Raw genomic sequence first — 22,674 nt, forward strand, 5'->3', positions numbered from 1 at the left:
TTGCGTGGATCGATGCTCATGATGTCAATCACTGGTTTGTCTGGTCCAGACTCGATTATTTACAGACCACGGTCATATAGGTGGAACATTGCTGAGTGCGGCGTTATACAAAAAACACCAAACAAACAAACAAATCTTAGGCGCCGCAATTCGCTGTGCAGAGTTGCGTCCATTGGGCAGCCAGAAACCTATGATCGTGGGTTCAAATCTCGGTTCGACCCGATTATGTTTCTTGGTTTGTCAGCTCCATACTCGTGGGTTTCACCAAAGTGGTAAACATCTGAGTCCTGCAACGCTGGCGTGACAAAGGGACGCTACTTTGCTCAGCGAATTGCGGCGTCTTAGACGACTGGGCTACCCGTGCCCTCTCATGAAATAGAAGAAGAAAATATATTATATATGATGTGAATTATATACAATATAGAGCAGAATATGGAAACAGTTTTTAGTTTAACTATAAAGGTGTTACAAGATATTCTGGAAAACTCAAAAATGCACGAGGTGGTGATATGTCTCCTCGATATCTCCAACGCTCGCATTTCGGTACACATGTACCTACGATCACTGACATGAGATATAGAGGATGTGATATGTGTCAATTATATTGATACCTTTTCTCTTAAAAAATAGCAACCTGGGCCACTTCTGGACACAGTGGTATATGTAATAATATAGTAAATCTTCTTTTAAAAAAGCAAGAAATAAAGGAAATCAAATTATTTTCTATTTTTTTTATTTTTTTAAATGGATATATGGTATTCATTCGTAAAGATTCGTATAGTGTATATAAAATCTTATAATGTTTGTGTTATGCTTTTTGCGAGAGTTAATAAAAGTAAAAGTAAGATATGTGTCGTATGCATGTTTATACATTACAGAGAAAAATTCTGATATTCGGGAGTAAAATACATAGGAATATATTCATAGTGAAAGTACAAGAGCTTTTTGTAAACATTTTACATATATCTGGTCCACTCAATTAAACAACCCACTGTTTTTAATAATTAATAGTATATTAAACCTTTCGTATTTTTTTAAATTTGTAAACATTCTTCTTCTTTTTTAAATCTGGCCTCATAATGGATGATAAATAGTTTCCCTACAAAGTTGCAATGCATTTTCTATGATTGGTTGTCCCAACAAATCAAAAAACAATTATCTATTAAATAGATATAGGCCTACCGCAGTAACTGGTTTCAAACACGTAAACTCATCAATGGAGTGATCTATCGTTTCACTTTCAAATGGGGCGGTTTTGCTGGACTTCCGCTGGTGTGACATACAGAATTCAGTTACTTATCCATAAAATATATTTTGAATTCGGATGGGAAAAAATCTTGTTTCACGGGTGCTTACAGAACTCACGATTTTCTAGCAATTTGCTCTCAATAACTTTATTGTGTTGCACATTTATGGTGTGTGATTAATGTTACGTGTGTGTTTTGCATCGAAGTATTGACTTCGCTTATGAGTATTTGGCCAAGGAGAACTTTTCATAGCCAAGGACTGGGTAAGCTGGGCCCCGTCTCCAATATCAAGTTGACGACGCGCATAGGGAGCCGGGAACCAGCTTACTATCTACCTAAACTAAATCGCGCTAAGCTTGCGTCGCGTTCCAACTGTGGAACCAGTTTATCATAGCCAGTCCGACTTTTAGTCTATCCCGAGATTAGAGTTACCTACCCGTGGATATCACGAAAACTGTGTACAAAACCTCGGAAAACTTCGACGATGGGAAAACGGTATTATTGTGATTATTGCGATAAATCTTTTGCAGATAACGCAACCAACAGGAAGAATCATTTGATGGGTGTATATCATCAAAAGCAAAAGAAAGCCCATTACGATTCTTTCATAAAAAGAGGTAATTTAATAATTTGATAACTTCGAAATTAGATTTATCATGTCTGAGACATTGTCTCTTCACCCCTTATTCTGAGTTCATGACAAGATAGGTTCTGTTTAGACTTTGGCTCTCAACTGTTCGACATTTCACTTATCATTGCTTAAGTTACGATTCAAGAGGTATGTGGTAGGCTAATGACAGGACACACATAATCATTTACTCTAATTCTTAGCTTCATATTCTAACAGATTCTTGTTCTAGTTCTTGTTCAGCGAGCCTGACCACCCGATCCCATTAGTCGCCTCTTACGGCAAGCATAGTCGCCTTTTACGGCAAGCATGGGTTGCTGAAGACCTATTCTGGATTTGTAGTCCAGTTGTATAAAGGTGTGTCAGCTATATGTGTGAGGAAAGTTCAAAGTGCTACAGGTCTCAGATGTTTATCACTTTGTTGAAACCCACAAGCTGACAAACCTAGAAACATTATAAGGCAAACCAGGATTACAACTCATTATCATAGGATCCTGACAAGACTAAGGGACACAACTCTGCGGAATAAACATAAAATATAGTAGTAGTGGGCCGATACACTGACGCATCTGTGAAACGTGATGTTTTACTGCTCGATACAAGTATCGATCACAGTTGCACACTAAGTAAAACAATTTTGATTCTTACTCTAATTGTTTTCTTTAATAACTGTTTCACCAAACACTAATTAGTAATGAAAATTATATGGAAAAAGTAAATATTTTCATCCATTGCGGCATTCTTGACACTATCAACTGTAAATTGTCAGTGTGCCAGGTATTTGGCCATACTGTCTATGAACAAGATGACTTACGCACCACAGATGAGAGCACATGCAAGCATCGTGATACATATCAGATCGTGACCAAGATATCGTGAAACATATCGGATCGCACAGTTGGTGTATCGTCCCAGCCCTAATAACCAGTGTGCATATTTTGTGTAGATCTGCTACACGGAGTTACACAGAGTACACACTGATTTTTATGTTTATACTCAATAAATGCAAAATAGCCGTGAAGATCCAGGTTAAAAAAAGTCTTCAGCAACCCATTCTTGCCGTAAAAGGTGACTATGCTTGAGGCAACTAACAGAATCGGGTGGTCAGGCTCGCTGACTTGGCTGAAGCATGTCATCGTATTCCAATTGCGTGGATCGATGCTCATGATGTCAATCACTGGATTGTCTGGTCTAGACGCTATAAGTTACAGACCGCCTTAACAAACAACAAACAAACTATAAATGCAAATATATTGATTTCAATTCTTAACAGACATGACCAAATTTGATTTTACGGATGGTCTCTAGAAGGTCAGAGTGACAACAGTTAATATCAGCATGATCAGAGAGTGGCAGCTGGCTTCACACGTAATATACCTGTTGGGAATTGCCCTGGGCTTTTAGGGTGACGAACAAAGCTACCACTAACCACTCCACTACCCCACCGACCCCAATATCAAAGATGCCTCAAGCTATACGACAGTGGCCCGTAAATAATCAAGTCTGGACCAGACAATGCAGTGATTGATATCGTCAGCAAGATGGCAAGATGACGTGTAATCAGCCGAGCCTCACCATCCCATCCACTTAGCCATCTCTAATGAGTAGCACAGGCTACTGGGGACGTTTTCTAACCTTGAATCCCCATCTCTCGCATTGATTTTCTATAATGGCGGTCATTTTCTTAAAATTATTTCAGGCGACTATGCTTGTCGTAAGAGGCGACTAACGGGATTGGGAGGTCAGGCTCACTGACTTGGTTGATGCATGTTATTGTATCCCAATTGAGTGAATCGATGCTCATGACATCTATCCTTGGATTGTTTGGTCCAGGCTCGATTATTTACAGACCGCCGTCATATAGCTGGAATATTGCTGATTTTCGCGTTAAACAACAAACAAACAAACAACTGGAATACTGTTCAAAGCAGCACAAAGCCCAACTCACCCACCCACCCACTCACTCACACACTCACGTTTCAAGCATGTTTTCTCTGTTCCAGATCCGGCCAAGGTCTTAGCGGAGTCTTCCAAACTACCATTGTGCCACAACTTCAAAACTACAGGTACTGTGTCCTTGTTAGACTAACATCTAGTCTCTGAAATGAACATATCGTACATAAAAAAACAGTTGTTCAGTTATCTTAATAAAAATATAATAAAAAGGAGCCCAGTGACTCTCTTCATTTTCCTGATACTGCAGTGATCTAGACTTGCCAAACATTATAGACTTGCATGGGCTGTATTTGATATATATTTTTATCAGGGTCTGTAAGACAGACTATGTCCTTGTTAGTTACTTCAACCAGTATACAGTAATTTCCTTGCTTAATGCTCGGCAAATACCAATTAACAAAGACTCGGTTGATATTTTCAATATTGAGAAACACTTGTGATAAATGATCTATTTAAATTAAACGTAAAGTAATGACTTATAATGATTTCTTCTTTCATGTCTATATGACAAATACATGCCATCTGTGAGGTGATATGCAGTGTCAAGGTCATACACACATTGAGTGAGTGAGTGAGTTGGGTTTAACGCCGCTTTTAACAGTATTCCAGTCATATCACAGCGTGTCAGCTTAATGAGGGAGGAAAGCCTGAAGTGATGCCGGTCTCAGATGTTTACCACTTCGGTGAAACCCACGAGTATGGTGCTGACAAACCTAGAAACATAATCGGGGCGAACCGGGATTCGAACCCACAATCATAGGTTTCTGGCGTGCCCAAGGGACACAACTCTGCACAGCGAATCGCGGCGCCTTAGGCGACTGGGCCACCCGTGTCCCCCATACACACACTGAGACAATTAAAGTGTGCTACAGTCGGTGAGGTGAGATGAGATGGGTTTAACATCGTGTTGAAGATTATATAGTGAATTGTGTGTGTGTCTCTGTGTGTGTCTCTGTGTACCATGGGTATGTGAAGTCTGACCTTCATTCTCAACACTGTCACATGCAGTTCTCGCAGGCCACTTAGGAGACATAAGGGAAAAACTTGTGGTCAGTTTGAAGCATATTTACAAACACTGCATCAGTAACATTGATAGTGTTCCAGAAGCGAGGTGAAATGGGGTTTAACGTTCGGTTCAAGATTGTTGCACTTATATAGCGACGTGCATGGATGCACGTGTATGTGTGTGTGTGGCTGTTTGTGCTAGTCCGGACTGATGCTGGTTTTATAGTGCTAGCTCACTGAGATACCATCCAGCAGTTTAACATGAATACCCCACTCAGACACAGTATACTGACTCCGAGCCGACCAGTCCTTGTTTTAGCCCCTTAATGCCAAGCACCAGGCAGGGTAACAACAAGTACCATCTTTTACTTTTGGTACGACACGGATAGGTTCCGAACACCCAACCTTCCTCTCCCTGGGCAGGCACTCTATCCACTAGGAGGCGGTCCTGTGCTTACAGTAACTTTGTTTTCAATTTGAAATTTCCTGACAGGTCGTTGCTGAAATAGAGGGTCATGTCATTTGAACATGTTGAATGAAAGTGCTGCTAGCTTTGTTATGATGGTAACTAGAGGCAAGGGACTTTCTGTTTCATAGTTGAACTGCATCGGGCGTGTATTTTTATGTGACACAAGGACTCGTCAGCTCGGAGTCAGTATCCTGCGTCTGAGTGGGGTATCATTGTTAAACTGTGGCGGGTATCTCAGTGGGCTAGCACTATAAAATCGGCATTAGTCCGGACTAGTTCAAGCAGCCAGACTCATGTGAATAATGTTAAACACCACCTCACCCAACCCACATTAAGCTGACAAGGTGTGATGTATGCCTAGCTGAGATACTGTTCAAATTGGGGGCATGGGTGGCCCAGTCGTCTAAGGCGCCCCGATTCGCTGTGCAGAGTTGCGTTCCTTGGGCACGCCAGAAACCTATGATTGTTGGTTCGAAACCCGGTTCGCCCCGATTATGTTTCTAGGTTTGTCAGCACCATACCCGTGGTCGTGGGTTTCACCGAGGTGACCTGCATCACTTTGGGCTTTCCTCCCACATTAAGCGGACATGCCGTGATATGACTGGAATACTTTTTTGAAAGCGGCGTTAAACCCAACTCACTCACTCACTACTGTTCAAATTAGTGGTAACTGACACCTCATTTACTCACGCACTCAAATTGAACCCAGACAGCAGTATGCATTCTTGCAGCTGAGATGACATCCTCAATATTCCCAACTTCCTGAGACAAGGGAGTTAACTGACTGTGAAAGTCCAGTTTCCACCCTTACTGAACTAGGCAGGAATTATGGAGTTATATTTTCTATGCATAGTCCAATCAAAATCGACATCCAGTTCTTAAGCTTCTTTGCAGATTTCAGTTGATTGCAGGATTTGCAAAGCATGTGCACCTCCAACTCGGCGTCAACAGATATTTTCCAAATCTTTTCATGTTTTTAATCAAGGTGTTCACATGATTTGATGCATTTCGCGAGGTGAGACCTGTTTTATCACAATATAGATCTTGATTGTCGATCAGATCGTCTTGACTAGGGGCCGCCATTTTGTTTGAAGCAAATGCAATTGATATTAGAGGTGGAACCTGATTGGCACTGAAGGGACATAACTGGTAATAGCCACTGGTGGTGCTACAATTGAGCCCCGAAATTCCGGCCTAGTTTGGCAAGGGTGGAAACTTGACTTTCATAGTCAGGTAACTCACTTGCCTCGGGAAGATGCAATATTCCAAAGTGTTAAATCTAAAAACAATTCATAAATACCCTAGACCCATTTACCTTTTATAGCTTCATTTCAGAAGTGGCATCACTACCTCAATATCTCCTCTTACTTAGCAGAGAATTTCTCTTGCTCGTGAGAGTAATTTGATTGGATGGCTTTTTTAGCATCAGCCTATTTGAATCAGGCTCCATGCAAAGCTTTGGCAGCAAATGGGTCGGGGTATTTTTTCGTAATAGAATGGAGAGTCAAGGATGCTGAGGTGATAAAACATGGATGTCAGTCTTAGATGTTGTTTTATGTTTAGAGTATCACTAGATATATAAATGCTATTGTTTTTCCAGGGGAATGTCATTATGGTGTCAACTGCCGGTGGTCACATGTGACGGACAAGGTCAGGGAAGAACTAGAGAATGAAAGTGAGTAGACAGACACACAGATTTATTTCGTATATGTGGCCAGGAGGCGAATAGTACGACATTTTGTTGGAGGATAATTTGTCATGGAGCACCATTTGTATATTGGGTCTGAAAAGATGTACACATTTCAGATTTATTAGTTATCAATGTATCATCTTTCTTTCATATATCTCATTAACAAAAACTACAAGTCTGAGAGACGGTAGCTATTTTTGCCGTTCATTACTTGTACAAATATTCTTTGTGTTGGATACGTATAATAATAGCAGGCATTCTCATATTAATAACACATGTGAAAGTAGGGGAGTTGTCATCAACTTCGCATTAAGACTGTCATAAGTCCAAGGGAAAGTAAGGGTGTTGTGATCATCTTAGCACTACGACTGTCGTAAGTCTAGGTTAAAGTCGGGTAGTTGTGATCTTTTTTGCGCTACGACTGTTGAAAGTCCAAGTGAAAGTAGGAGTGTTGTGATCATCTTAGCGCTATGACTGTCGTAAGTCTAGGTGAAAGTAGGGTAGTTGTGATCATCTTAGCGCTACGACTGTCGTAAGTCTAGGTGAAAGTAGGGGAGTTGTGATCATCTTAACGCCATTACTGTCGTAAGTCTAGGTGAAAGTAGGGGAGTTGTGATCATCTTAGCGCCATGACTGTCGTAAGTCTAGGTGAAAGTAGGGTAGTTGTGATCATCTTAGTGCTACAACTGTCGTAAGTCTAGGTGAAAGTAAAGGTGTTGTGATCATCTTAGCACTACAACTGTTGAAAGTCCAAGTGAAAGTAGGGTAGTTGTGATCATCTTAGCGCTACGACTGTCATAAGTCTAGGTGACAGTATGGAGGTTGTGATGATCTTGGCGCGAAGATCCATTTGTGGACTACAGCCTGCTTTCTTAAGTGGATAGTGGCATGAAATATCAAATGTTTTTCAAATTTGTCATCCTTCAGACATTCACCTGTCGGGTTTACGGGTAAGAATATGTCTGCAGAAACCGATGCTGGTCGAAAGAGGCGACTTAATGTATTGGGTGGTCAGGCTCGGTGACTTGGTTGATGGCGTGTCATCATTCCCTGACGACGTGGATCGTTGCTCACAATATCAATCACTGGATTGTCTGGTCCTGGTTATATATTTAGCTGGAATATTACACATTTCATTCATTCTGCTGTTCTGTAGGTTTATGCATGAAGTTCTTATGTTAATTGAATATATACTTTCACTGCACTTGTATAACAAGTTTTTACAATCCTTTAACAGAAAGGGTAGGAGAAAGGTCTAAATCAGCCTGTGATATTGTAATAATTTGTCTTGCTTCTTCAGTCAGGAGTAGGAGAGAGGCCACACAGAAGCAGCGGCAAGAGGAGGAGAAGGTGCCCACACTTGAGGAATGGCTGGACAAACGGTCCAAGAAACTGAAGACTGAAGAAGATGTGAAGAGTGGCATCACAGAACCATCGGATGAAGCAGCAGTGTTCCAGCTGCCGGTGTGTTCACTACCTCCAGTCCTTGCCAACATCCCCAACCTGCCCCCCTCGCTCCTGCCCCCACCCCCAGATGCTTACAAGTATCTGCCCTTGGAGGAGTGGGGATGAGAGGGGAACTAGAGGTACATGGGAAGGAGCTTGGCCCTGTTCCATACAGTGATCATAGTGCAAGATATCATCAATCTATGTCACAATGTTGTAGTCATGACTGCCATCGTAGACCAAAATCCCAATTTGGACCGAGGTCCACAGGGCGGTGATCACATTGCCATCTTAGCACAACTGACGTGACTGTCTTTTCAGTAACATTAAAACTTTCAGTGGTCACAGTGCTAAGGTCTTTGTTGTATGAGGCTCCAGGCAGTGATATTAGAGATATGTAAGCAATATATTTCAATGTATGATTCCTGACCAACATGACTGAACTTAATCATGCAAGTAGTACTTTGTCGTATCACAGGTTGATTTTGAAAAGGGTGGTTGGGTGCACACAACCCAAGCCACTAAATGAATAGATGTGATATATAGACCCTGACATTGGCTGAAGCATGTGTCTGAAAAAGAGGGTTGTGCCCCTCTGGTAACCCCTTGTCATGTTGTTCAGAATAGATCCCCAGTACCTCATGTGGGGATCCCTTCAAAAGTCAAGTTTCCACCCTTGCCGAACTACGCTGGAATTACGTGGTTCGATTGTAGCACCGCCCCTATTGATAATAGTTACGAGTCAGTTATATTCCCCTTCTACACTGCTGATTTCTATAAATAATCTGTGAGATACACAAGAAATTTTGGACTCGTGTAATTTTCGGTCTCAGCAGGTAACTTACAGATCATACCCAGAAACATCTGGTTTAGAATAGGTCTTCAGCTACCCATGCTTGCTGTAAAAGGCGACTAACGGGATCGGGTGGTCAGGCTCCCTGACTTGGTTGATGCATGTCATCGATCCCAATTGCCTGGATGGATGCTCATGATGTCAATCACTGGGTTGTCTAGTCCAGAACGACATCATATAGCTGGAATAATGCTGAGTGCGGTGTTAAATGCAAACAAAAGTTACAGATTGGTCGAGTTGGTCAGGGGATGCTTAATATGGAGAATATGGTAGCTAGGATTGAACATTCACTCCCTTCCTCATTGTGTCCATCTGACTTACACTTGTGACGGGCTTAGAAAAAAAGGGGGCACTGCAACTCCTGTGCAAAGTTGTGTCCATTAGGCGTGGAAGAAAACTATGATCATGGGTTCGAAATCCTGGTTCATCCCAATAATGATGGACCCGTGAAGATTCCGGGGTAGAATAGGTCTTCAGCAACCCATGCTTGCCGAAAAAGGTGACTATGCTTGTTGTAAAAGGCGACAAACAGGATCGGGTGGTCAGGCACGCTGACTTGGTTGACGCATGTCATCAATCCCAATTGCGTGGATCGATGCTCATGATATCAATCACTGGATTGTCTGGTCCAGACTCAATTATTTACAGACCGCCGTCATATAGCTGGAATATTGCTGAGTGCGGTGTTCAACAACAAACCAACCAACCAACCAATTATGATGCTAGGTTGGTCAGCACTTTTCCCGTGCTTGTAGGTTTCACCTGCATCACTTTGGGCTTTCTTCCACATCAAGAAGACACACCGTGATATAACTGGAACACTGTTCAAAGCAGTGTAAATCCCAACTCACTCACTCAAGTATGACTCGACACAACACGACAGTGATTATAAGATTTATTACATGTCATATATTATGGGAATCATTTCACAATTTCCTGTATGTACAGAAATTCATTGTCAATAAATGGACAGAAAACCTATCAACTTCTGTTTTAATCTTGCCATCTTGTTCATGTCAATATTGGACCAACACCCAAGTGGGTGCTGGTTAACTCTGTGACATTTTGATATTTGTCGAGGTGGGGGTTGATATGAACATGGTGATGAAAACTAGGAATGAAACAAAATTGTAATTGAAAATCAAATCATTTTTCACTGAAATAAACTCAGACTTCCTATTCTACTACCACTAGTAATGACACTCGTCTTGACCTTACAAACAGTACTGTCAAAATGGAATCGTGAAACATCGGAGATTTCTCAAGAAACTAAACACATGACTATTCATGCCCAAGGTCAGAAAACCAAGGTTTGACTATATTTCAGCAGAAAAGCCTATTTCAGCTCCACTGCAACGAAATCAGCTCCACAGCAACGCCTTCAGCTGTAACAACCTAGCAACAACAACAGCATGTCTTTAATCAACAGGAACTAGGAGATATGCTGTGCACAGTAAAAACATGCCAACAATGGACATAACAGATGTAAAATTGGAAACAATTTACAGCTTACTTTTGGCGGAAGAGCAATGTAAAAACTTGCCTCAATATTAACATCTTAACAATTTACAACACCTATGCATAATACGTGTAACAAGGCACCATTTGTTACAATTCTAAATTTCCGTTATATTTTTAGTCATTCTTTATTTCAGTGCAGATAGCTGATTCAGGTTTTAATCTGAAATTAAATGAGGAAGAATTTGTGGATGTCCCTTTCTATATTATGAAACACGTTGTGGAGAATATGCTTTCTCCTTCATCTGGTGAATAATAAATCCCCTGATGAAGGAGTAAGTATATACTCTGAAACGTGTTCCTCATAATAAAGAAGTTGACATCCATAAATTCTCTTCCTTATGTGTATCACTTCTAAATGCCATTCAAAAACTTGAAATTTAATATTATGAAAATCATTCAACCTTGACAAATAATTTTGAATGTATTATCGAGCATTACGTTAGGTGTAATTTGCGCAAAAACAAAGCTGCAGAGGACATGATGACTTTTCACCATAAAGCTTTGCAGGTGTATTAAGGCTTGGATACAAGCCACAAAAATTCTGGCCTGATTAAATTACCAAAGACTGACTGCTTGTCCTACAAGTATGAATAAACCAATCTCAATTAAATCAGATTTCCACTCCAATGCAATAGATCTCTGCGTAAAGATCTGAAAACATCATTGAAGGTTTCTTTGGAAGTTTGTTTTGGAGATAGAGAGTTCAGACACTGGTCGAAAGCTTTGCTACCTCGTACCAAGTTAGCTACCTCGTACCAAGTTAGCTACCTCGTACCAAGTTAGAAACCAGCCTTGAGGCTGATTACAAAGTTCGCCTGTCATGACCTTCTTTGGAAAGTTTGGATCTTCACACAGAGAGGTATCAGAGTTAGGCATCTGTGTCAATTAGATTGGACTAAAATACACTTTGACATGAATTAGTAAATTATTTACAGAACAAATTATCCAAGATTTAGCCATTCCTATTTTCAAGCTAATGATGGCAGTCTACTGGCATACATTCAATATCAGATTCTCTTGATCAGTTCTTAAATATTGATATTGAATATCTGTGAACAATAAGTAAGATATTATGATAAGTCATATGCATAACGTCTTTATTATTCATACCCAACATTTAAGGGCAACTTGTGATAAATTTATAGGACCAGGGTGCAACCTGGTTTTGTCTGGTGTAACCTGGTTTTGTCTGGTGTAACCAGGTTTTCATGTCAACATCCACTCACCGCAGGTTAAATCAAGTTCGTAAATCAAGCCCTGTGTACAATAAAGACCTTATCTATAATATTCCTTGACATAATTATTACAACTTCTAAATGCCTATAAAGACTTGGTAATAAAGATACTTTAGCTAAAACTTAAAATAGAAACTTTCTTTAATCTTTTTGTCAATCTGGTTAAACTAAACGTATGATTGTGGCAGCTTAAGTTGATATTATAAGGGTATGGCTATTTTTCAGGGCATTATCATTTACAGAAGCCCAAGCTCGTCCATTAACTGCCCGACGAAGGAGGGCGGTTGAAAAGACCGAGGGCTTCTGCAAATGATAATGCCCTGAAAAATAGCGTTACCGTTATTATAGCTAGAATGGATGGAATTTGCCATAAGATAAAAAGAAACAACAATATCGGTTTGGAAACATTTACTGCAATCGACACCAATGTCACTGACCAACTTTTACAAATATGGTAACGCCAGAGAACAAACCAAACGACGTCACTATTGACCGTGATGCACCTATCCCTATCCTATGACGTTGCCTAACAACGGGCGTGATAATGGCCCGTCGTCAAGCAGTATGAGGGCATTATCAAGTCACAGTGGCCCGCTCATTTCTGATAACATGCGGGCGGCTTAATGATAATTCTATCCATTTTAGCTATAATTTCTTACAATTAAGTACGTATGTGGTCTCCTGTGCCCTTATTGCAATACCCCAGTCGCACCACGAGGGGAAGTCAGGATTGTATCACAGAGATGCAAACCCAGGTTCTCTGCAACCGAAATCAACATCCTAACCCTTCGCTTTTCTACTCCATCAACCTGCTCTCAGCCTTCAGTGGACTCGTTTATTTAATTTAATTTAATATAGACATATTAAAAGACATTTATGTCAATAACATTTGAATGACATGTATGTCCGAAATACGAGATTTAAACATTCAAGTCTTAATACAAAGACTACCGAAAGCTAAATATTTATGAAAAGATCATAAAGAGCCAATGAACACATTTTTATTTGAAAAAAAAAGAAGTAAATAAGAAGTAGAAAATGTTTAAAAATATAGTGAGTAGTACACTGACGAGGGACGTAAAAGGACGTAAAAGGTCTGGAATGTATCTACGAAACTGAGACATGAGTATGATATGGATACATTTGGACCGAGTATGGCTTAACTAGAATGCTTATACTGAACATATCCTGCCCAACAGGTGCAGCATTCGTGATCACTCGTGTCATTCCAAGAGTAGACGCATGGCGACTTAAGCCCTTTCTTGGCCATCTTATCTTATCTTCACGCAAGTAGGCAGAGCCAAAAAGATAATCAGCTTGATGTATCACGTCCGCCTTTGTTTCGTAAGTTTATGTTTATATTTTAACATACATGGATGTTGTTTTCAACCAGTTGTTATGGATGGGTAAAACAGCTCTCACTTCAGCATGTTCAATATATGTATATTTAGCGAGTGAGTGAGTGAGTGTGGTTTTACGCCGCTTTTAGCAATATTCCAGCAATATCACGGCGGGGACACCAGAAATGGGCTTCACACTTTGTACCCATGTCGGGAATCGAACCCAGGTCTTCGGCGTGACAAGCGAACGCTTTAACCATTCCAGCTGTATTCCAGCTATATGACGGCGGTCTGTAAATAATCGAGTCTGGACCAGACAATCCAGTGATTGATATCATGAGCATCGATCCACGCAACTGGGATAGATGACATATACGACCAAGTCAGCGAACCTGACCACCCGATCCCGTTAGTCACCTCTTATGACAAGGATAGTCGATTTTACGGCAAGCATAGGTTTGTGATGACCTATTCTACTCCGGATCTTCATGGGGCGAAAGAGACGAGTGGTGACGAATGCCAATGTAGGTTGAGCTGTAACAACATTGTTTATGTTACAGCAAGATACAAGGATAATACTGTATACCTATAGCATACTTTACAACACGATATTAGGATCGTTGGCAATTACAAAGTCGGCTAACTCTCCATGTTTTTGGTCCACGAAATATTAGAAATTGATAAGATAATTTAGCATATTCATTGATAATATTTCTCTCTGTCCAAATATGAGTCAAATTGATCATAATGAAAAAACAAAAATTGTACTGGTTGTAACAGAAAGGATATGTTAAAATACATGACAAGATCCTGGTAAGATAATCATATGATATTGTATCTCTTGGGAATAAACCAAAGAAGGAAGCATGAAATTGCTTTACCAATGAAAAAAAAGATATCGTTTATTAAGATTTTAAATCTTTTCATATTTGAAGTGAAAATTATTTAACACTTCCAGCAAAACAAATATGAATATTTTGGACTTTTCTGGAACAACTGGTCAGGCAAACATGGTACAGTGATCAATAAACAATGAAGTCACCTACACCTAGTGCCTTTCATTGTTTATTAGTTAATTAACAAAAGAATTGGCTTAAAATGAAGGTGGTCGGGGGGAAAAATCCAACCCAAATATGCTACTAATGAATGTAAACAAACTTGTACGTCATACCTGTGATTGTGAAATGACACAGAAGGATAATTGATTGTTTGTTTTTGTTAGAATAAAAGATATTTATACATAATTCACCATTTCTAACAAACAGTGTTGACAAAATCTTGAAGTTTTTAATCTCATCTAACTGTAAAACAGTCAGCCAAAAACGTTATCGTCCACTTCTTTTTCATAATTTCAGGTTTTTTTGTCAGTCAGTCCCGTAAACCAATAACAAAATTAAGGCCTAAGTCCAACCAAAACAGCCATTGATCGACATTCAGATAATTGTTTATACCCAAGAGATCTGATCAAGTACATATACAGCAAACACAATATGAGGAACTGGTTACCATGGTTACACAGACTTCAACATAAATAGTAAGCATTGACTATAAGACGATGAGTAATACTGAAAGATGGGCTGAATCACAGTTACATGAAACGATAAGGTTTTTTTTCACAGGTAACAGTGTGAAAGAGTCTCTAAGAATGCTGAAAAAGTCACAAAGTTTGAGAAAAAGATTCACAAAAACAGCGTACATGTGCCACGGTTATATTCATATTGAACTAAAAACATAATAATCACAGTTATGTTATTTTTCAAATTGATACGTATATTCAATTCAAATTTTGTTTTCCAAAAAACAATTGAGCTTTGTGTGAACAGTATAAGATTTGTGTCTACAGGATAATCATAGGTTTGAGCTAAAGTGTAATAAATTTACATTTGAGAGAGTATCATGAATGTCAGGGAGGTTACGAACATACTAATCTGATTTCATAATGATGATTATAACGGGAGTACTAGTTAATTATATCAAGTGAAATCATTAACTAAGTGCTGTGGTACATAAAGTTGGCACACGAAATTCACTTATCAATACACTGCTGTTAGTAAAATAATCATATTTATAATATGTCTGATTTTTGTCATAAATTATTACACCAAGTCACTGAATTCATGAAGGGATACCATTCGATTCACCGAATATGCGAGTGAATCATTGCAGCCCTACTGATTACAGTACGATTATCAACCTTCTTTCGAATTCAGGGAATTTATCCAATTGAATATTAATCAGTGAGATACATTAAATATTCTTAAAGATACGAATACAAGACGTACAAATTTGCTGAGTTACTGGATGAATTCCAATTGTTTCTTGAATAACGTAAGGAATGTTCTAAACACACCTGTCTGTCTTTAACGAATGCTTCAGCCCAGGTGTTCAAACATTATCAAATTACAGGTAAAACATCCACATCAGATATCTCATGGTGGAACCTAACACACCTGGACTTGTCTTGGTGCCAGTATAGTGTGGTTTAAATGACCTTGCTAGAATATGAACTAGACCACTCAGACTTATATGGCTGTAGAGAAAAACGTAAGTCTCCAGCCAATATTGGAGAAGTAATGTGACATACAGCTGTTATTTTGAGTAAAGTTTGTTTGTTTGTTGTTTAACGCCTCACTCGGCAATATTCCAGCTATATGACGGCGGTCTGTAAATAAATCACGTTTGGACCAGACAGTCCAGTGATTGACAACATGAGCATCAATCCATGCAATTGGGATCGATGACGTATATCTACCAAGTCAGCGAGCCTGACCACCCAATCCCATTAGTCGCCTCTTACGACAAGCATAGTCTGTAGAATTCATATAATATATTCAGTACTTATAACCAAAGAAATTGAACCCATGTGCAGGCTAACACAGACATGACACAACCAGAAGAAGAATCTTCACCTGCAAGATATGTGCTGTGACAAGATTCTGACCCTTACTGTAAGCTGAAATTACCATATCAGAAAACATTAAGCAATGGAATCTATTCAAATAAATTTCTAAAGAAATTCTGTTATCTACACTATGATGCAAGATCTCATTCTAGGATACAAATTCCAATCTTCACAGTGACCATTTGTCATCCTTTGTTTTGTCGAAGTCAGGCAATCCTTTTCCCCGCTTACTTCAGGTGACCTGTTATTTGTATAATCCAAGCGGTCATTTGCATGACATATTTAAGGTGTCTCTGCTTTGAAAAAGATACATCTTTAAAGAAACATGTTTTGTTTTTTTCGATAAGGAATCCTTTGATGACAAGCAGCCCTGCATCTTTGCTTCAGTGATAGGAGTTGAGTTCAGTGCAGCGTGAAAGCAATCCATTTACGTATTCAGTTGCAGCCCTCAAGTGCTAGAGTGTGAGTGAGTTTTTGTTTTACGCCGCTTTTAGCAATATTCCAGCAATATCACAGCGGGAGACACCAGAAATGGGCTTCACACATTGTACCCATGTCGGGATTCGAACCCGGGTCTTCGGCGTGACGAGCAAACGCTTTAACCACTAGGCTACCCGACCGCCACTCCAGTGCTAGAGGTTCATGTATGGTGTCACTGCCTACTTCCCAGTGCTGCTAGAATTTGGATTGGTACCTGTGTGTTGACAGACAACCACTTTATCTGCATCACATGGAACCATGGTTGCACTCTTGAATGACATAGCACTTGAACTCTAGACCACTATGTAAGCCTTGTAATATCTACATGTGAGTCGTCACCATATATCCTTGGAATTTTTTAATCTATCATCATCCACAGCACAGCTGAATCTATCAATATTACTGAAGTTGAATCATTCAGTATCCACAGCGCCTCACTCCTAGTGCAGTGAAATCCTTCAGTTGTTCACAGTGCCTTGCTACTTGTACAGTAAAATCCTTTAATTGTACAGAGAAATTCCATCAATTGTACAGCACTGAAATCCTTCCATTGTACAGTGAAATCCTTCAATTGTACAGCACTGAAATCCTTCAAATGTACAGCACTGAAATCCTTCAATTGTACAGTGAAATCCTTCAATTGTACAGTGAAATCCTTCAAATGTACAGCACTGAAATCCTTTCAATTGTACAGCACTGAAATCCATCCATTGTACAGTGAAATCCTTCAATTGTACTGCAGCTGAATACTCAGTATCCATAGTGCCTCACTACTTGTGCAGTGAAATCCTTCAATTTTTCCACAGCAACTGAATCCTAATGTACCAACCATCAATATGACTTCTCTGCATCTTTCTATCAACCATCCTTCATGTCAACAGAGGGTCATCCGCCTTTCTCTGAAGCCTTTCAACCACTGAATCCTTTCATGCCTGTATCTTTCAGCAGAAATCAGGAACTCAAAGAATTGCATTTGGATCCTTCAAATCAGGTACCCAACAAAACTGCAGCAGAATCGGCAACATCCGGAATCCTAAAGAAGTGCAGCTAAATCCTACGAAATCAGGAATCTGTTGAAATCCTCATTCAACACTTGAATTCCATCACATCCTCAATCCTTTGACTCAACTGAATCTCTCATCCTCTCATTTAACCACAATCCAATCCTTCGATTTCAGCAATTGCCGCCATGTTTTCCCAGGAGATAAATTCCTCAGATATGTATCCAAGATTTTTCATTACGGAAGAAGGTTTCACTGCAACTCAACGTTCTGTCCAAGAGGAAAACGAAAACAGTAACAGGGGGTTGATGAAGTAACTACATCAGCGATGAAATATGACATCGAAATGTACGACACAATGCTGACACGTATAGCGGACGGCCGATGTGGATAGCTCCGTACTGCAAGATATGACGACACACACACAATCTGTTGCACTTGGCCCAAAGGTATCCTGAAGAGTTGTACCAGGCTCACAAGCCTCACATCTAGTGCTATGCTTCACCTGAAATTGACAACAACAGTGTCATGTCTATTTCATAGTACATGTTGCAGAAACAAAACATTATTTACAGAGGTTAAACTTTACATTAGTGTAAGTATTGCTATGTTTGTTTGTTTGTTTGTTTGTTTGTTTGTTTGTTTGTTGTTTAACACCTCACACAGCAATATTCCAGCTATATGACGGCGATCTGTAAATAATCGAGTCTGGACCAGACAATCCAGTGATTGATATCATGAGCATCGATCCATGCAATTGGGATACGATGACATGCATCAACCAAGTCAGCGAGCCTGACCACCCGATCCCGTTAGTCGCCTCTTATGACAAGGATAGTCGCCTATTACGACAAGCATGGGTTGCTGAAGACCTATTCTACCCCGGATCTTCACGGGTCTCTACAGAATGAAAAGCAAACCCCAAGTATTTGTCACAGACTGCTGAGTCATCATCTAACAGACTAAATGTCTGTAAACTTGACATGGATTGCAAACTCAGCTAGAACGACACAAAGCAGAAGGCATCTAATTAACCCAGTGATACAAGGAGCCTTTATGTGAGAGTTAGACATGAATCTTACAGTTTGGGTGATTACACCGATACATTTGAGCAAAGATAAAGGGATTAAACAGGGGCTTCAACAGAGGCAGTGTTAATAGTGATATTTGTTACCATAAGATATATACACAGTCTGCATCTTTTGCCACTCTAGTCTAGTAAAATTCTATTCCATCTCTGCCAATAATAGTCTGTATGATTGCACTAAACGCTAGGGGTGAAACAATACATGATGTATCACGATACATGGGTCAATATCACGATACACATGTTTACGTTACTAGCATGGAAGCTTCCGGTGAATGAGTGAGTGAGTATGGTTTTACGCCGCTTTTAGCAATATTCCAGCAATATCACGGCGGGCGACACCAGAAATGGGCTTCACACATTGTTTCCCATGTCGGGAATCGAACCCGGTTCTTCAGCATGACAAGCGAACGATTTAACCACTAGGCTACCCGACCGCCCCTGGAAACGTCCGGACAAAACATATTTCAGCTGTAGACATGTTCATAGTGGCAATTTTTAGTAGCGAACTTGAAACCCTTATTACAACACACTTTGCGATATTTGACTGACAAAAACGCCAGGGTTCATTAAACGAGTAATAAGTCATTTATTTCAGCAAGTGTATCATCTTGTATCGATACAGAAAAAAAACATGTATCGTATCGTATCATCGTATCATCACATGAAAACTGTATTGTTTCACCCCACTAAACTCTCCTGAAAATGTGTCTTGTACACTCGAATGTTTTAGGCACAGATTGCACACATACACTTGGGATATTACAGATCAATCACAAATGACATTAAATAGAAATGTGTAACAAGATTATTAGTTCTTTTGTCAGAAAATACAAAGTGATGTATTCCAAGCAATGTGTAAGCATTAGAATATTACCAAACCAAATATTTGGTAATGCAAGCAGAAATTGCTTTTTTTGTTGTAAATTTAGAATTTAAGTTTTCCCATTTGAAAATAGTGTTGTTATTGAAACAGATAATCACATTCCCTTCTTTAAAGAAGCAAGGAAAGTCTAACAGATAGGGAAGCTGAGGTGTTAGATGACGTATTTGCTGATACATATATTACTGAATGTGTAGATTACCATGTCGTAAAGCACACGTCTTCCACTATTGAAAGTATTACTATGCTGAAAATTGAAATAGCTGAATTAATTGAAAGTCCACAGCAGACTAGTTTATTCTTTAACAAATGATAATACCTTATATTTCGCAAATGTGTTTTCATAAAAAATAATTATCTTTGATTATGCAATTTTGTTAAAACTTCAAACTGAATTACAACACTTGTCATATTAATGATATTTAGTATTGATGACAAAAACATGTGCACATATCTCCATATTCTGTGTTGACAGATTATCCTAAAGAGTGAGTGAGTTTAAAGTAACGCCGCAAACAGTATTTCAGTTTGTCACATCTTGTCAGCTTGATGTTGGAGGTAGCCCGAAGTGATGTGCTTCATATGTTTACCCATGTGATGAAACCCAATTGTACTGTTATGGTGCTGACAACCTACAACCATGAGGTGGAATCTGGGATTCGAACCTTCGATCATAGATTTCTGGCAAACTAAAGTCGCAAGTCTGAACAGCTAAATGAAGTACCTCAAACAGCTGGGCCCACTTGCACAAAGCCATCTTAGCGCTAAGATGATCGTAACTCCCATACTTTAACATAGGCTTACGATAGTCTTAGCGCTGAGATGATCGTAACCCCCATACTTAAACATAGGCTTATGACTGTCTTAGTGCTAAGATGATCGTAACTCCCATACTTTAACATAGGCTTACGACTGTCTTAGCGCTAATATGATTGTAACTTCCATACTTTAACTTAGGCTTACGACTGTCTTAGTGCTAAGATGATTGTAACTCACATACTTTAACATAGGCTTACGACTGTCTTAGTGCTAAGATGATTGTAACTCACATACTTTAACATAGGCTTACGATAGTCTTCGCACTAAGATGATCGTAACTCCCATACTTTAACATAGGCTTACGACTGTCTTAGCGCTAAGATGATTGTAACTCACATACTTTAACATAGGCTTACGATAGTCTTAGCGCAAAGATGATTGTAACTCCCATACCTTAACATAGGCTTACGATAGTCCTCGCACTAAGATGATCGTAACTCCCATACTTTAACATAGGCTTACGATAGTCTTAGCGCTAAGATCATTTGTGCAAGTGGGCCCAGCTGGACCACCCGTGACCCCATTATCCCAGAGATGAAATTGTACCAAGTGACTTACTACAATCTATATCATTGAACCTAGGACTGTGAAGTGCATCTTCGTGGGAGCCACTGGTCACTGATGTTGACCGGCTCCCCCGCTGTCCCAGTGGAGCCTGATTATGACTGGCCAAGAAGCTGTCAATGTCCTCATCCGACAGATCATCAAGGTCATCACTGAAACGAGGAAAACAAATACTGCATCAAGTTGTCATATTAACCTTTTGGGACAAGAAAGTACCTGGACCACATTCCACAAAGCGATCATAGTGCTATGGTAAGTGTATGTTTAGGTATGTGAGTTACGATTGCTTTGTGGAATGTGGTGTGTGTGGTTGTTTGTACTAGTCCAGACTAATGCCGATTTTATAGTGCTAGCCCACTGAGAAACCATGCTGCAGTTTAACATGAATACCCCACTCAGACATAGTATACAGACTCCGAGCCGACCAGTCCCTGTTTTAGCCTTGTATTACACTTACATAGCGATGTGCATGCACGTGTGTGTGTGGCTGCTTGTACTAGTCCAGACATGCCGATCTTATAGTGCTAGCCCACTGAGATATCATGCCGCAGTTTAACATGAATACCCCACTCAGACACAGTATACTGACTCTGAGCCGACCAGTCCTTGTTTTAGCTCCTTAATGCCAAGCGCCAGGCAGGGTAATAACAAGTACAATATTTTAACATCTTTTGGTATGACTCAGCCAGGGATCGAACCCCCGACTGTCTGCTCTCCGGGTGGACGCTCTACCACTAGGCCACAGAGGCGGTCCAACCTGTGTCATAACCGAAGCAGGAAATTAATGTAGTATGTTCAACACAAAGTGCATCAAGTATTGTGTGTCAGTGCAGCAGGAAGTGGTACCGACCTGTCCGACAGGAGACTGTCATCGCTGTCCAGGTCCTCCTCCAGGGCAGCCTGCAGGTCATTGATCCTCTTGAAGGCCAGCTTCAGGTCAGACTGGTTCTGTATGGCGTCAACCTCCAGTTCCTCCACTCTGTTGTCCTGTAACACAACATGGAGGACATGAAGACAAACATTGAATGGGCAGCAACTCAGGCTGTGTATTACAATATATAAGATAGCTTTGCGATAAATCGCAAAGAACATTAAAGAATTGACCTTCACTTAGTGTGAGTTCATTGGAGTATGAACCTTCATAGAGTGAGGGCCAAACTGTGTGAATGTCGGAGCATTCCCCAGGAATGTGGAAGTAGTCCGTCAGTGTTTACGTCATTTCAAGAACACGGTCTCGTGAAAAAAGTATGAACGTCAAATTGTGTTGTTCATACACTTATGAACGTCAATTTCGCAGTCATGTTACCGACCTCTCGTCTAAAGGAAAAGCCGTATATCGTGTAAACTTCAAATTAAAAAACTATTAAAGAATGAAGTGTGGTTTATTTCACGATATCATGACATCGTATCTGGAGATTCCCAACTTGATGACGTCATATATTGGATTATTATTTAGAGAAGTGCCCTTACGCAGCCATTGACAGCAGATGCCAAAATTATCTCCCCTTGACCAGTAAGTTTCATAACTGCCCGTACCATATTTACAAC

General features: G+C 40.0%; 2 protein-coding genes across 6 annotated transcripts in view; one reads left to right on the forward strand and one right to left on the reverse strand.

Moving 5' to 3' along the window:
- Positions 1-1,657: 1,657 nt before the first annotated feature.
- LOC124145755 (zinc finger matrin-type protein 5-like) lies at positions 1,658-9,427 on the forward strand. Its single transcript, XM_048401240.1, has 4 exons — positions 1,658-1,864; positions 3,879-3,941; positions 6,906-6,980; positions 8,296-9,427. Exons 1-4 carry the CDS (start codon positions 1,732-1,734, stop codon positions 8,565-8,567), a joined length of 543 nt encoding a protein of 180 aa, XP_048257197.1. The 5' UTR covers positions 1,658-1,731; the 3' UTR covers positions 8,568-9,427.
- Positions 9,428-16,112: 6,685 nt separating this feature from the next.
- The window catches only part of LOC124145756 (unconventional myosin-XVIIIa-like), a 152,288-nt gene continuing 145,726 nt past the window's right edge, over positions 16,113-22,674 (reverse strand). For 2 of the 5 annotated variants that reach the window (XM_046515653.2, XM_046515655.2), the window contains 3 exons: positions 21,977-22,113; positions 21,121-21,278; positions 16,113-18,278 (listed from right to left, as the gene is read on the reverse strand). In XM_046515653.2, the coding sequence (XP_046371609.2) occupies positions 18,268-18,278; positions 21,121-21,278; positions 21,977-22,113 (306 nt within the window). In that variant the 3' untranslated portion in view covers positions 16,113-18,267. Of the gene's footprint in view, positions 18,279-19,945; positions 19,991-21,120; positions 21,279-21,976; positions 22,114-22,674 lie in introns of all 5 variants that reach the window. The other 3 variants (XM_046515654.2, XM_046515656.2, XM_046515657.2) reach the window with 3 other exon arrangements.

Source organism: Haliotis rufescens, unplaced genomic scaffold (assembly GCF_023055435.1).
Source record: "Haliotis rufescens isolate VD_foot unplaced genomic scaffold, xgHalRufe1.0.p SCAF_21, whole genome shotgun sequence".
Taxonomy (NCBI): Eukaryota; Metazoa; Mollusca; class Gastropoda; order Lepetellida; family Haliotidae; genus Haliotis; species Haliotis rufescens.

What these genes read in the sequence shown, in the direction of transcription:
- LOC124145755 (XM_048401240.1), top strand. Translation starts at nt 1,732, where the DNA reads ATGGGAAAACGGTATTATTGTGATTATTGCGATAAATCTTTTGCAGAT. An exon ending in CGATTCTTTCATAAAAAGAG is followed by an intron (nt 1,865 to 3,878) that starts GTAATTTAATAA and finishes TCTCTGTTCCAG; the next exon opens with ATCCGGCCAAGGTCTTAGCG. An exon ending in GGAAGAACTAGAGAATGAAA is followed by an intron (nt 6,981 to 8,295) that starts GTGAGTAGACAG and finishes TTGCTTCTTCAG; the next exon opens with TCAGGAGTAGGAGAGAGGCC.